Raw genomic sequence first — 15,535 nt, 5'->3', positions numbered from 1 at the left:
GACCTGATATATATTGGATTCCAGAGTGAAGGAATGGTGTTTCCGGAATCACCTTACTTACCTAGAGTTACAAACTAAGTCCTAGCTACCACAGAATTTACGTATATGCTAGGGTTCCCTGCAGACAGAGAGATGATAACAGTAATAGCTCCTAGCATTCATTGAGTACTTGCTGTGTACCAGGCACTGTTCATTGCATATAGTAGAATATTTACTCCTCAATCTACCCTATGAGTTATACTTCCTGTTCTCATTTTCATTTTATAAAGATGAAGAAACTAAAAAAAAAAAAAAATGAAGAAACTCAAGCACAGAGAAGTTTAATAACATGGTTAAGGCTACACAGTTAGTAAATGGTATAGCCAAACTTTGAATCTAGACATTCTGAATTCAGATTCTGCTCTTAACTGCTCTGCCATTATAATTATGCTGACGGCCTTTTTGAACTTTAGTCTATATCTTTTTAGTAGAATCCAGGATAATGCAGAGAAATTTTATTAAAATAATTGAAAATACTGGAAGCAAGGTGCTGCCTGTGGAATACAAGAATGGCTCATTAAAGACCACCTGGAATTTAATGGTCTTCAAGATTTCATTGTATCTTTTAAAATGAAGTTTAGTAAGAATAAATTTAATGAACTAATGACAAAAAAATTCAGGGTGCCTAGGTGGCTCAGTTGGTTAAGTGTCTACCTTCGGCTTGGGTCATGATCCCAGGACCCTGGGATTGAGTCCCAGGTCTAGCACGCTCCTCAGCAGGGAGTCTGTTTCTCCCTCTGCCCATTCCCCCTGCTTGTGATCTCTCTCTCTCTCAAATAAAATCTTTAAAATAAAAATTTTATTTTACTGCTTTTCCTGTTTGTCTAAAGTAAATGCATAGATAGTTTTCCTCCCATTTTTAATTTTTAATTGCATACTATAAGATTTGCTTTTTTATTTTAAAGTGTACCACTCAGTGTTTTTTTTAGTATATGCACAAAGTTGTGCAATTATCATCAATTCCATCACTAATTCCAGAATATTTTCATCACCTGAAAAGGAAACCTTTTACCCATTAGCAATCATTTCCTTCAGCCCCCCAGCAACAACTAATCTGCTTTGTATTTCTATAGATTTGCCTTTTTGGATACTTTATGTAATGGGATCATATGTGACGTGGCATTTTGTGACAGGCTGCTTTCATTTAGTGTAATATTTTCAAAATTCATCCGTCGTAGCATGTAGCATTCAGTGTAGCATTCATTCCTTTTTATTCCATCATATGGATATACACATTTTGTTTATCCATTTATCAGTTGTTGGACATTTGGGTTTCTTCTTTTTAGCTGTCATGAATAAAGCTATTATGAACATTCATATATAAGTTTTTGTGTTAACATATGTATTCAGTTGTCTTGGTTATATGCCTAAAGATTGAATTGCTGTGTCCTGTGCTCTAACTTGATGTTTTTAACTTTTTGAGGAACTGCCAGACTTGTATTCCAAAGTGGCTGCTTCATTTTACATTCCCATCAGCAGTGCATGAGGGTTTCACTTTCTCCACATCAGTACCAACTCTTATTTTCTGCTTCATTTTTTTATTTGTTTGTTTTTTTAATAGTCATGCTGGTAGTTGTGAATTGGTGTCTCATTGTGGTTTTGGTTTGCAGTTCCCCGAGGACTAAAGATGTTATGCGTCTTATTTTTTTTTTTAAGATTTTCTTTCTTTTTTGCCAGATAGTATGAGAGAGTAAGAGCACAAGCAGGGGGAGCAGCAGGCAGAGGGAGAAGCATACTTCCTGCTGAGCAGGGAACCTGATATGGGACTTGACCCCAGGACCCTGGGATCATGACCTGACCCAAAAAGGCAGAGGCTTAAAAGAATGAGCCACCCAGGCGTCCTGGAGAGAGAAAATCTTAAGCAGGCTCCACGCCCAGCACAGAGCTCCATGTGGGGCTCCATCTCACAACCCTGAGATCCCTTTAAGCAGCTTTTTCCCGTGCTTGTTAGCTATTTCTATATCTTCTTGGGAAAAATCTGAATTCTTTTTTTTTTTTTTTGGCCTATTTTTTAAACTGGGCTATTGTTGAGTTGTGGGAGTTCTTTGTATATTCTGGATAATAGATCTTTATCAGATATGATTTGTAAATATTTTCTTTTATTCTGTGGGATATATTTTTCATTCTTTTGATAGTGTCTTTTGAAGTACAGAAATTTTAATTTTGAGAAGTGTAGTTTGTCTATTTTTTCTTTGGTTGCTATGCTTTTAGTGTATCATATCTAAGAAATGATTGCCTAATCTGGCATCATGATGGTTTACTCCTATGTTTTCTTCTAAGAGCTTTGTAGTTTTAGCTGTAAATTTTATGCATATGATTAATCCATTTTGAGTTAATTTTTTTTTTGAGTTAATTTTTGAATATAATGTTAGGTAGTAGTCCAGCTTCATTCTTGGGCATGTAGATATTCAGTGGTACCAGCACCATTGTTGAAAATCAGTTACCCATAAATGTAAGGCTTTGCTTGTAGACTCTCATTTCTATTGTGTTGTTCTATATGTGTATCCTTATTCCAATATACATGTCTTGATTACTGTAGCTTTATTGTAACTTTTGAAATGAAGAAATGTGAATCCTCCAGTTTTGTTCTTTTTCAAAATTATTTTGGGTATTCTGAGTACCTTGCACCTACATAAGAATTTTAAGATCAGCTTGTCCATTTCTGCAGAAAAACCACTGGGATTTTGTTAAGGATGGCAGTGAATCTGTAAATCAGTTGAGGGGAATATTGTTACCTTAATGATATTAATTGTTCTTGTATTTGTTTATAATTTAATTAGTTATTTAACTTACTTATTTGAGAGAGAAAAAGAGCATGAGCAGGGTTGGGCATGAAGGAGAGAGAGAGTGGGGGAGAGGATCTTAAGTAGTCTCCACATTGAGCATGCAGCTGGACACAGGGCTCAGTTTCACAACCCTGAGATCATGACCTGCACTGAAATCAAGAGGCCAGCTCTTAAACCACTTGGGCCACTCAGGCACCCCTGTACCCTTTTATTTAATTCAAAAACATCTGACATGATCTGTGCCTTCAACTAGCTTATAATTTAGTAGAATCATGTTAACAGAGTTAAGTAATATAGTGATAACAATAATAAACATAACAGGAATTACCAGTACTACTTATTATTACTAATAAGAATATTTATTGGGTTTTTGCTATATGGTAGTCTCTGTAATAGTCTTCTTTTACTCATACTATCTCATTTAATCCTCCCAAAATTTTTTCATACATGAGAAAGAAATAATCATATATAGAAGAACGTGGTGATACTCTAAAGGAGGTAAAGACAGTAACTCTTGGGTTTTTTTTTTTTTTAAGATTTTATTTATTTATTTGACAGACAGAGATCACAAGTAGGCAGAGAGGCAGGCAGAGAGAGAGGAGGAGGCAGGCTCCCTGCTGAGCAGAGATCATGACCTGAGCCAAAGGCAGAGGCTTCAACCCACTGAGCCACCCAGGTGCCCCTAACTCTTGGGTTTTATCAAGCAGAGCTTTGAATTGGACTTTGAAAAATCAGTAGGATTTTTTTTTTTTTTTTAGATTTTTTATTTATTTTTATTTTTTTTTAGATTTATTTATTTCTTTGAGAGAGAGCTCGCAAGAGAATGTGCATGGGGGGACGGGCAGAGAGAGAGAGAATCTTCAGGCAGACTCCCTGCTGAGCATGTAGCCTGACAAGGGGCTCAATCCCAGGAGCTATGATATCATGATTTCAGCTGAAACCAGGAGTCTTGACGCTTAATTGACTGAGCCACCCAGGTGCCTTGAAAAATAAGGATTTTGATGAGAAAATACAGGGTTTGGGGCAAGCTGCATTCTGGAAAAGTATGTAGATCTGCAGCATCTCGAAGAACCACAAGAATTTTGTTGATGGCAGTGTTGGTGGCTGAGGTGTGCATATATGTGGGAGCATGTGTTCACATTTGCTGGGTAAGGAAACAGGAAAAGGTTGGAAGATGTAAGAGAGAATAGGAATTACAGTGTACCAGGGCCTGAGGCTCTAAATACTCAGTGCCAGCACTAAATTAAGAACAGAAGAGGGATTGGGAAAGATGTGGGGAATTGCTTAGACAGAGACAGAAGAGGAAGCTTTTATTTGATGGCTTTGATCTTTAGAGTAAATTTGAAGTTAATGCTTTTTTTCTGAGTGAATTAAAGATTGAGGGATGAAGGTAAGGAAACAAGGAAGCCTAGAAAAGGTTGGAGTAAGTATTGTGAAAAACATAATGTGATGATACTAAAAATAAGTGAAATTTTTCAGATAGTCGTGTGAAGGACTAATTCCATGAATTGATTATGGAAGTAATTGGCTTTGTCTTATTAATGTCTTTTTTAGCAGTAGGTAGTAACCGGAGAGAAAGAATGGAATAATTGAATTTAAGTAGGATTTACTTAATATTTGTATTTGACAAGCAGGTTGGTAAAAGAATAAGAATTTAAGTAGGATTTACTTAGTATTTTTATTTGACAAGCAAGTTGGTAAAAGAGAGGTGCCTAGGTGCCTCAGCAGGTTAAAGCCTCTACCTTTGGCTCAGGTCATAATCCCAGGGTCCTGGGATCAAGCCCCACATCTGGCTCTCTGCTCAGTGGGGAGTCTGCTCCCACCACCCCCGCCCCGTCTCCGCCTGCCTCTCTGCCTACTTGTGATTTCTGTCAAATAAATAAATAAAATCTTGTTAAAAAAAGAAAAAAAGTTGGTTAAAGAATAAGAAATAGCCAGAGAATCAGAGATATTACTGGTGGCATTATTGAAATGGTGAGCCACAAAGAAAGGGAATTAAGACACTGAAGGCCCCCCTTTAAGAAACTAAGAGATTAATGTTGCGCATGAACAGATTAATGTCGTGAGATGGAAATGTAAGAAGGTGTGCTCAGAGACAAGGTAAGTTACAAATTGAGATCTTGTCATTGTTTGGATCTGGAAGGCAGAGTGAAAATAAATACCTTTAGAGAACTTCAAGGCAGGAGCGTTGAAAGAGTAATCCACGCTGAATGCAGCAGGAATAATGGGAAGAAATGAGCCAAGCCAGGTACAAGTGCCTTGATAGATTTTGGTTGTGAGAATGAGGTAGGTGGAATAAGTAAATGCCTTATACTTGAGAAGAGGAAGAGCTGTTGGTAAATGCAATGAAATAGTTTGTAATCCATAATAGAGGCAACAGTATATTTTTCAAAAATTAAGACTAACATTTTGATAAGTAACATCCTGAGAATTTATTGTTTACATTTATTACTTTTTTTAAGGCTAACTTTGTGTAGTAAATGTACTTGTCCAGATAATAGTAAATAAGATTTGATTTTTACAGGAGGTAATTTTATCTCATAGACTACTTGTGTATACTTGTGTATATTCTTCCAAGGGTAGGAATTCTGTCAGTCTTTATTTTTGTAGTTTGAGCCACAAACAGTGCCAGGCACATGTATGTTCACTATTCTTAATTGACTGGTATTTTTTGTTTTGTTTTGTTTTTGCTTTTTGGTGCCTTTTTTTTTTTTTTTTTTTTTTTTTTTAGAGAGGGGGGTATGGGGAAGAGAGAATGAGTGTCAGGGGAGGGGGGAGAGGGGCCAGAGGGAGAGGGAGAGAGAATCCTGAGTAGAAATCCTTGACCTGAACATAGATCAGGAGTGGTTGCTTGGGGGGTACCTGGGTGGCTCAGTTGTTAAGCGTCTGCCTTCAGCTCAGGTCATGATCCCAGAGTCCTGGCATCGAGCCCTGCATCTGGCTCCCTGCTCAGTGGGAAGCCTGGTTCTCCCTCTCCCATTCCGCCTGCTTATATTCCCTGTTTCAGTGTCTGTCTCTTTGTCAAATAAATAAATAAAATCTTAAAAAAGAGAGAGAGAGGACACTTAACTGACTGAGCCACCCAGGAGGCCCTTAATTGACTGATTTTAAAGGCTCAAAAAGTGGATTATATTGAAAGAGATGCCCTTAAGTAATTAGATCTTGCAACTGAAAGCTAAATAAAAATATAGCTTAGAAAATTTTGAATTTATTTGCTTATAATGTCCTGAAATGCTATGAAACATGTGCGGAATCAGGATAGGGCATCCAGTAGGGTAAAAAAGAGGGCATTTTGATGTACTTTAGGCCCTTTATCTCAGTGGCTCAATTTAGTATTTTTCCTCTTTTTTTCTTGAAAATTATATTTTAAGAGCTAGCATAGTAAGTGCAGTGGTCTTTATTGAAACAAAAATTCTCCTTCATTCCCTTCTATCCTTTGATAATTCTCCCTTGCTTGTGGAGTGACGTTCAGGCTTCATAGCATGGTATCTACACTCTCTACAAGCTAGTCCTTTACCCGTTTTCCCAGTCTTAACTATTTGCTTCCCTCTATTGCTGTTTTTCATTTAAATACCACAAGCATATATTGATCTGTTGCTATTTCCCAGATATTAAAAGTACTAGTCTGTACTTTTCTCTCTATGCCTTCAAATGTCCCACCTCTTTGTTTTAAGATTTTGCTTGTTTGAGAGCAGGAGGTGGGGGGAGAGGAGCAGAGGGAGAGGGACAGACTGTGCAGTAACTGTGGAGCCAGACAGACGACTTCTTCCCAGGATCCTGAGGTCATGACCTAAGCCAAAATCAAGAGTCAGTAACTTAACCGACTGAGCCATGCAGCCGCCACAGAATTTCCTACCTGTTTCATTTATGGCAGAATTTCTCCTGTACACGGTACTCTCTTCTCCCCACTTAACTCCATCTACCTAATTGCTAACATTTTGAGGCCCTTTCCTTCCTCATTCTCACCTTGTATCAAAAATGTTCTTTATTGGGGCACCTGGGTGGCTCAGTGGGTTAAAGCCTCTGCCTTCAGCTCGGGTCATGATCTCAGGATCCTGGGATCGAGCCCTGTGTTGGGCTCTCTGCTCAGCAGGGAGCCTGCTTCCTCCTCTCTCTCTCTCTCTCTCTCTCTCTCTGCCTGCCTCTCTGCCTACTTGTGATCTGTCTGTAAAATAAATAAATAAAATCTTTTTTTTTTTTTAAAGTTATTTCTCATGTACAGCACTTAAATAAAAATACATCCACCTGCTTCTGTGCAGCCCAAAAATAAACTCTTTGAGGGATAGGAAATGCCGTTTTAAAATCTCTGATTCTCCTTTGTAGCCTTTTATAAATGTTTGTAGTTACCGCATCTCTGTATGGTGGTAGACAGAAATGGTGGACTGTGGTATGGGGGAGAGTGATTACCACTGCCTTAAAGAACTATGAACCATAGATATATATATTCCAATTCATTCCATCTCTTTACTTTCAATATTACTGTTTTCAAAATTCTTGTTACTTGTAGAATATGATATCTTGTGTGGTCATTTGACTTTATAGCTTTAGTCAGATGAAACTTGTAGAAAGAAACCCTGATGGATAATGGCCCCAGAATTTCTCAACTGCAGGGTGTAAACCATCTTTTTAGATAAAATTTTATTCTCTAAGCAGTATTTGATGGGATCATCAGAGATCCATAGTGAAGAGAATAAAGTATTTTAACTAACAGCTCTTTCAGAAAGAAGGTGGCAGTTATACATCTTTGAAGTCCTATTGAGTTTTTGGTGGTCATGGGGAGATCTGACACTATACCTGTCAGAGTCTTACTTTTTGATAAATCTCTTCTAAGACCTCATCTCCTTTTCAACCTCTGTTTCTGTTCTTTGAAAGGGAGAAAGGTATGAAACTATATGCCTACAACTTTTCTGGAAAAAAATAAACTTTTAAAAGAGATTATACTTAACTCTTGATGTAGTATATAGTATTTTATCTTATGTTAGATACATGGTGTGGAAGGTAAGTTGCAGTATGACCAGAAATTGTAAAGACTGCGTTTTTTAAATTAATATTTATGGCTATGCTAGACATTTTTTTTTCAGTTTCTCAATGCAATGTAATATCACAAAAGATTTATAAATATTAAAAGTGGAAGTATTAATTTATAGTACTTTTAGCATTTATTTTGTAACTTCTAACTTAAAACCTTGTTAGCTAGATTATAAAGAGATTATAAATCAGGCTTAAATTTCTTACTTCCTTTTGTTATTGTCAGGAGAAAGTCCAGATTCAACGTAAATCTGCTTTATTTTATAGGCCTATGAAGAATACACCAGCAAGCTAGATGCCCTCCAACAGCGAGAACAACAGTTATTGGAATCCCTGGGGAATGGAACTGATTTTTCTGTTTCTAGCTCTGCATCAACAGACACCGTTACATCTTCTTCCTCCTCTAGCCTTTCAGTGCTACCTTCATCTCTTTCAGTTTTTCAAAATCCCACAGATGTATCACGGAGCAATCCAAAGTCACCACAAAAACCTATTGTTAGAGTCTTCCTGCCCAATAAACAGAGGACAGTGGTGAGTCAACTTTTAATATCATCATTGCTTTTTCTTTATGTTTTTCAGAAAGAGTAGTTGTTGAAACTGAAATACGTTACCACACCATACTCCGTGGTCATGCAAATGGAAGCATCCATTTCAAACAGGAGTTAAAGAGACATAATTATTTGGTGCCACTGTCTGTGTTTCTTAACTGGAACAAATAGTATTGTGTTTAGTGTCTGATTTAACATTTTAACCTGTCTACCAAACTTGAACCACACTCAAGTCTAAGTATGAGTTTAGAATCAAAAAGAATTTCAACACTTGATCTTGTTTTTTGTCTAACATATGTCAGGTAAGCTTTGTTCTTTGCCCTTGAAAAATCCCTATTTGGACTTATTATCAAATGTTGGATATTTAGTGTGCTTGATTTTTTTGTTTGTTTGTTTGTTTACATAACTTCTGTTGATGATAATTATTACCATTGGAACAGAGTACTCTAAGTAACATTTAAAGCAGGGAAATCTTCACAATTTTATGGGTGGTCTATAATCCTTGAGTGCAACAAGTACTGTCATTGGATTTAATAATAATGCACCTGTATACATCACTACTTTTTAAAAATGTATGTGATTATTTTAGAAACTAATAAAAAACCTTTTCATTTCCAAATACAAGTGAAATCAAAGTAGTTTTAATTTTTCCCCTTTAGTAGTAATGCTTGATTTTCATGGAAAAAATGCTACAGTGGCCTCCTGTGAGGTCAGTTTGTCACCTTGTGCAACAAAGGGATGCGCGTGTCGGTGTGTGGGGATGTAAGACTAGGCCTTCAACCAGTGTCACAAAGGGTAGTTGGAATGCAGATCCTCACATAAAAAGCTGAGCCTTTGAAGAGCTTTACCTTCAGCAGAAGGGTGAACTAGAAGAAAATCTATTTACTCAGTGTACATTAATAACAATGAAATTTGTCTGTCTTCACCAACAGTCCAAATAAAGGTTAAAGTTTCCCTTTAATTCTTAATTATAGGCCTATCCTCATCATGGTGTGGGGTTCATATTTATACTTATGGGTGTTATTCAGGAACTTTCAACCCAACAACTGGTCCTGGAGAAGTAATAGCAGTCAGGCACTAGACAGAAGTAAATGCAAAATCTCTTTGGCCTGTCTGGGGCTCGTGGAATCCACACAGATAATGCCCAAAATTCCATGTTATAAGATACACAGGGAAAGAGTTTATCAGTGCATTAGAAGACTCAAGAACAACAGTGCTCTAAAGAAAGAACCAAATAGAACTTCAAGGTGGTCCTAAATTTTTAAACTCAGTGAATGACTGTTATCATCTGTGAAGTATTCCAGCTAAAGAGGACTGTGTTGTTAAGCTTCTAAACCTTCCATTTTACAAGAAATACAGGGGATAAAGGAAAAAGTTAAGTGCCGTAAAGAAAACAGATAGGTTCAGTATTTGGACATTCTATAAGACAGATGGCCTGGACTCAATGTCACAGAGGACAGAAAAGATTGGAGATTATTCTACACTAAACAAGACTGAAGAGTTGTAAGCAAATGCAGTGTGTGATTCTAGCTTCAGCTAGGATGGGAAAGAGCTACTCTAAAAGGCATTTTGTGTTGGGAAATGGTGAACATTGATTAAATACATTATTATGAAATTATTAATTTTCTTGAGTGTGATAACAGATATGTGATTATGTAGGGAAATGTCTTTATTCTTAGGAAATACATTTTTCAGTATTTAGGGCTAAATTGTCATGACACCTACTACTTTCTCCACCTTTTTTGAAATACAGCTTACACACAGTAAAGTATACAAATGTCAAGTGTACAGTTGAGTTACCTTCTACATATTTAACTGCTGCAGAGATCAAGATAGTGAACATTTCTAGTGCTTGAGAAGGGTTCTCCCATGTTCCCGCCAATTCAGTAATCACCTTCAGGAGTCATCACTATTCTTACTCCTATCTCAATCAATTTGGAACTCTATTTCAAATGGTAAGATGGAAAGCAAAGTGTTAGAGAAAATAAATAAGAAAAAAATTTAGAATCTAAGTAGAATTTGGATGTCAATTTTTATCATTCCTTCTAATTTTCTGTGAGAGAAATTTTTCGTAGTTGAATTAGGAAAATTCAAACAACTTAGACCAAAGGAAAAACAAAGTTCAAAAGAAACAGTTGTCACTAGGGGGAAAAACTAATGAATATAAATTGATACTGATTTGAGGAAGTAGCAAGGTAACTTTAAATAAAATCTCAGTATGTCAAGTAATTACAGCATATTACAGAAGAAGTATCGAAATGCTAAGTAAAAATCTAAATATACTAAAAAACAATATTTTAGTATATGTGCTGCCGAAGCGAGCACAAAAAATCAAAATATTTTTAAAAACTAAGTACATGAGGTAAAAGTAGATTAAAAGGAAAATTAGTAAGCTCTAAAAAGCAAGGAAAGAGAGTAAAAAAAAAAAAAAACTATACCAGAGAGGATAAGAGATATGAAAGATGGAGTGAACAGTTTCATTATATGCCTCAGTGGAGTTCCAGAAAGTGAGAATAGAAACATGGGATGCCTGGGTGGCTCAATTGGTTAAACAGCTGCTTTTGGCTCAGGTCAGGATCCCAGGGTCCTGGGATCGAGTCCCACATCGGGCTCCTTGCTCAGCAGGGAGCCTGCTTCTCACTCTTCTTCTGCCTGTCACTCTGCCTGCTTATGCTCTCTCTCTCTCTCTTTCTCTCTCTCTCTCTCTCTGTCAAATAAATAAAGAAGATTCTTTAAAAGAAAAAAAAGGGTGGCCCCTGGATGGCTCAGTGGGTTAGGCCTCTGCCTTTGGCTCGGGTCATGATCCGGGGGTCCTGGGATCAAGCCCCGCATCGGGCTCCCTGCTCAGTGAAGAGTCTGCTTCCCCCCGTCTCTCTGCCTGCCTCTCTGCCTACTTGTGATCTCTGTCTGTCAAGTAAATAAATAAAATCTTAAAAGAAAAAAATTTTTTAAGAAAGGAGTAGAGCAAAATTCAAAGAAATGATGGCTATCATTTGTGAAAGATGAAAATCTAAAGATTCAGGGACACCTGGGTGGCTCAGTTGGTTGGACGACTGCCTTCGGTTCGGGTCATGATCCCGGAGTCCCGGGATCGAGTCCCGCATCGGGCTCCCAGCTCCACGGGGAGTCTGCTTCTCTCTCTGACCTTCTCCTCCCTCATGTTCTCTCTCACTATCTCTCTCTCAAATAAATAAATAAAATCTTAAAAAAAAAAAAAAAAAGAAAATCTAAAGATTCAGTAAACAAAGGCCCTAGATACAATAAAATGAAAGGATAGTATTTTAAAACCATTCAGGAAAAAATATATCTTTAAAAAAATCTCAGATTATCAAAAAGTTTTCATTATAGCAGCTATGGAAGCCAGAAGACAATAGACTAGTATATTTAGAATGCTGTAAGTTGCTTAGCTGAAGTATGAGTTGAAAGCACAAAAAAGGCCTTTCTAGATGTGAATTTACCTTTCCCAGGCTTTGCTGGAAAGAACTACCCAAAAATTAATTTAGAAAGAAAGTTGAAAACGAAGGAATGAAAAGTAACGTGTTCATAAATTGGACTTAATTGAAGCTAAAAACTTAGGCTCTTTAGAAGACAGTGTTAAGAGAATAAAAAGACAAACCACAGACTAGTCTTTTGCAGAAAACAGGCTTGATTAAGGACGTGTATCCAGAGTATACAAAGAGCTCTTAGAACTTAATAAGAAAGCAAATAACTCAGAAAACAGGCAAAAGATTTGAACAGATGCTTCACCAAAGAAGATATGTAGATAGTAGGTAAATACATGAGAAGATGCTCAGCATCATTAGTCACTGGAGAAATACAAATTAAAGGCACAAGATAATATCATATACCTACTAGAATGGCTACAATGGAAGAGTAGACATAACAACTTATTGGCAAGAATGTGGCATAACTGGAATGTTCTTTCACTGCTGGTGGGAATATATAATGGTACAGTCACTTTGTAAAACATGTCAATTTTATTTGATAGAGTTTTACTTAATTTTTACTTAATATTTTCCTGTTACTTAATACAGTTCCTTTTAAAATCCTAACAACTTTTTTTTGCGGAAATAGAAACATCCCTCCTGAACTTAATGTGGAGGCTTAAGGAATTCTGAAAGGCCAGCAGTCTTGGAAAAGAGCAAATTTGGAGGTCACACACTTCCTGATCTCAAAACTTAGTACAAACCAACAGAATAGACATAGAGGCATGTAGATCAGTGAAATAATGAGTCTAGAAGTAAATTTTTTTTTTAAATTTATTTGACAGAGATCACAAGTAGGCAGAGGCAGATGGGGGAGGCGGTGGGGAGAAGCAGGCTCCCCGCTGAGCAGAGAGCCTGAAGTGGGACTTGATTCCAGGACCCTGCGATCATGACCTGAGCTGAAGGCAGAGGCTTTAACCCACTGAGCCAGCCAGGCGCCCCTAGAAATAAATTCTTATGTATATGGTCTAAGGATCTTCAACAGATACCACAACCCCTCATTGGGGGAAAGGACAGTCTCTTCAGCAAATGACACTGGGAAAACTGGATAGTGCATATGCAGAACAATGAAGTTGAACCCTTACCTTACATTACATGCAAAGTTCTCTCAAAATGGGTCAAAGATATAAATGTAAGAGCTGAAACTACAAAAGTCTTAGAATGAAAGAGAGGAAAAGCCTCACAATGCTGGATTTGGCAGTAGTTTCTTAGATATGATACCAAAGGCACAGGCAACATACATAAACATAGAGAAATAGGACCATTTCATAATTAGAAACTATGTGCAGCAAAAACATAATTAGGACTCCTGGGTGGCTCAGTTGGTTAAGCATCTGCCTTAAGCTCAGGTCATGATCTCAGGGTCCTGGGATCAAGTCCTACATTGGGCTCCTTGCTCAGTGGGGAGCCTGCTTCTCCCTCTGCCGGCTCTGTCGCTCCCCCTGGTTGTTGTCTCTTTCTCTCTGACATAAATTTTAAAAAGAAAAGAAAAAGAACACAAGCATCTGAGTGAAAAGACAGCTTATAGAAGGGAGGAAATATGTGCGAATCGTATCTATGATGAAGGGTTAATATTCAGAACGTATTTTTAAAAACTCATACAACTCAAACACACACACACACACACACACACACACACACCTAAACAACTCAATTAAGAAAAAGAGAGAGGACTTGAATAGACATTTCTCCAAAGACAATCTACAAATGTCTAACAAACACATGAAAAGATGCTTAACAGTAGTCATTAGAAATATGCAAATCAAAGCCACATGAGCTGCCACCTCACACCCATTAGAATAGCTACTATCAAGGAAGGAAGGAAGGAGGGAGGAAAGAAAAGAAAAAGAAAAAGAAGGAAAGAGGAAAGAGTGAATAGCACATTGGCAAGAATGTAGAGAAATTGGAACCCTTGTGCATTGCTAGTGGGAATGTAAAGTGGTTTGACCACTATGGAAAAGTGTGATGGTTCCTCAGAAAAACTAAGAATAGAATTACCGTATTATCCTGCAGTTCTGCTTCTGAATATATACCCAAAGGAGTTGAAAGGGTTTGTTTTCTTTTTTTAAGATTTTATTTATTTGACAGAGATCATAAGTAGGCAGAGAGGCAGGCAGAGAGAGAGAGAAGGTGCATGCACGCTCGAGCGTAGCAGGCTCCTTGCTGAGCAGAGAGCCCCGTGTGGGACTCCATCCCAGGACCATGAGATCATGACCTGAGCCTAAGGCAGGGGCTTAACCCACTGAGCCACCCTGGCACCCAGTTGGAAGGGTTTTAAAGAGATTATTTATACACCCATATTTATAGCAACATTATTCATAATAACCAAAAATGTGTAATCAACCCAAGTGTCAATCAAAAGATGCATGAGTAAACAAAATATGATATATGCATACAATGGAATATTATTGAACCCTAAAAAGAAGGAAATTCTGGCAAATTGTATAGCATTGATGAATCATGAGTCAGTCACAAAAAGACAAATACTGTAGTATTGCACTTATTTGAGTTACCTAGTCAAATTCATAGTCAAATTTGTAGCCAAATTCATAGAAAGAGAAAATAGGATTGTGGTTGCAAGGGGGGAGTGGAGGAGTGGTGGGGAGTTGTTCTTTCATGGTTATAGAGTTGGAATTTTTCAAAATGAAATGAGTCATGGCTTTTGTTACACAACAGTGCAAAAGTGCTTACCATAACTAACTGTATACTTAAAAAATAGTTAAGGTGTTAAATTTTATGTTACATGTATTTCAGCACAATTAAAAAAAATGAGTTTGGCAATTTTGTAAAAAGTTAAGCATACACCTAGTATATGATCCAGCCATTCTACTTCTAGGTATTTACCCAAGAGAAAATAAAGCATATGTCCATACAAATATTTGTGCAGAGTTGTTCTTAGCTCCAAATATTCATCAACAGATGGTTAAGCAAGTTGTGGTATATCCATAAAACGGAGTACCATTTGGTACACAGGAATACACAGCTGATAGACACAACAACATAGATAAATCTAACAATAACCATGCTAAGTAAAAGTAGCCAGACAAAAATGAATATGCATTTTATACTTACATAAAATTCTAGAAAATGCAAACTGTTCTATAGTGACAGTGTTAGATCAGTATTTGTCTGGACCTGGGCCTGGGGCAAGAGGGAGGAATTACATAGGAGTGCAAGAAAACGTTGAGAAGGTGTATTGGGGTACATTATCTTGAATGTGGTGATGATTATGTGGGTATATTCATGATGTCAGAATGTATCAAACAATATACTTAAAGTAGTTGATTGTAGGTCAGTTAAACCTCAGATCTGTTTTGTAAAAAAAAAAAATGAAGCGGGACACCTAACTGGCCTAGTTGGAAGAACATGTGATTCTTGCTGTCAGGGTCATGAGTTCAAGCCCCACGTTGGATGTAGAGATTACTTAAATAAATAAAACTTAAAAAAAAAAATGAAGAGCTGTTAGTAACCAAAAGAAAATTGGTAGTGCTATCTAAGTATTATATGAAATAGACTTCAAAGAGAGAAAAAAGTGTTAAGGATGAGGAGGGTCATGGTCTGGCAGGAGAAAAAGACTGACCTTTTTACCTTATACTTAAATATTTTTTTTTCACAGAGCTGTTTCATGCAGAGCTGTTTCTTTCTTATG

General features: G+C 37.1%; 1 protein-coding gene across 2 annotated transcripts in view; it reads left to right on the top strand.

Annotated features, from left to right (window-relative positions):
• The window catches only part of BRAF (B-Raf proto-oncogene, serine/threonine kinase), a 179,541-nt gene that overhangs the window by 85,744 nt on the left and 78,262 nt on the right, over positions 1–15,535 (top strand). For both annotated transcript variants that reach the window (XM_044246722.1, XM_044246723.1), the window contains exon 3: positions 8,121–8,384. In XM_044246722.1, coding sequence (XP_044102657.1) covers positions 8,121–8,384 — 264 coding nt within the window. The remainder of the gene's footprint in view (positions 1–8,120; positions 8,385–15,535) is intronic.

Source organism: Neovison vison, chromosome 4, assembly GCF_020171115.1.
Source record: "Neovison vison isolate M4711 chromosome 4, ASM_NN_V1, whole genome shotgun sequence".
Classification (NCBI taxonomy): Eukaryota; Metazoa; Chordata; class Mammalia; order Carnivora; family Mustelidae; genus Neogale; species Neogale vison.
This window is presented reverse-complemented; position numbering and strand designations above follow the sequence as displayed.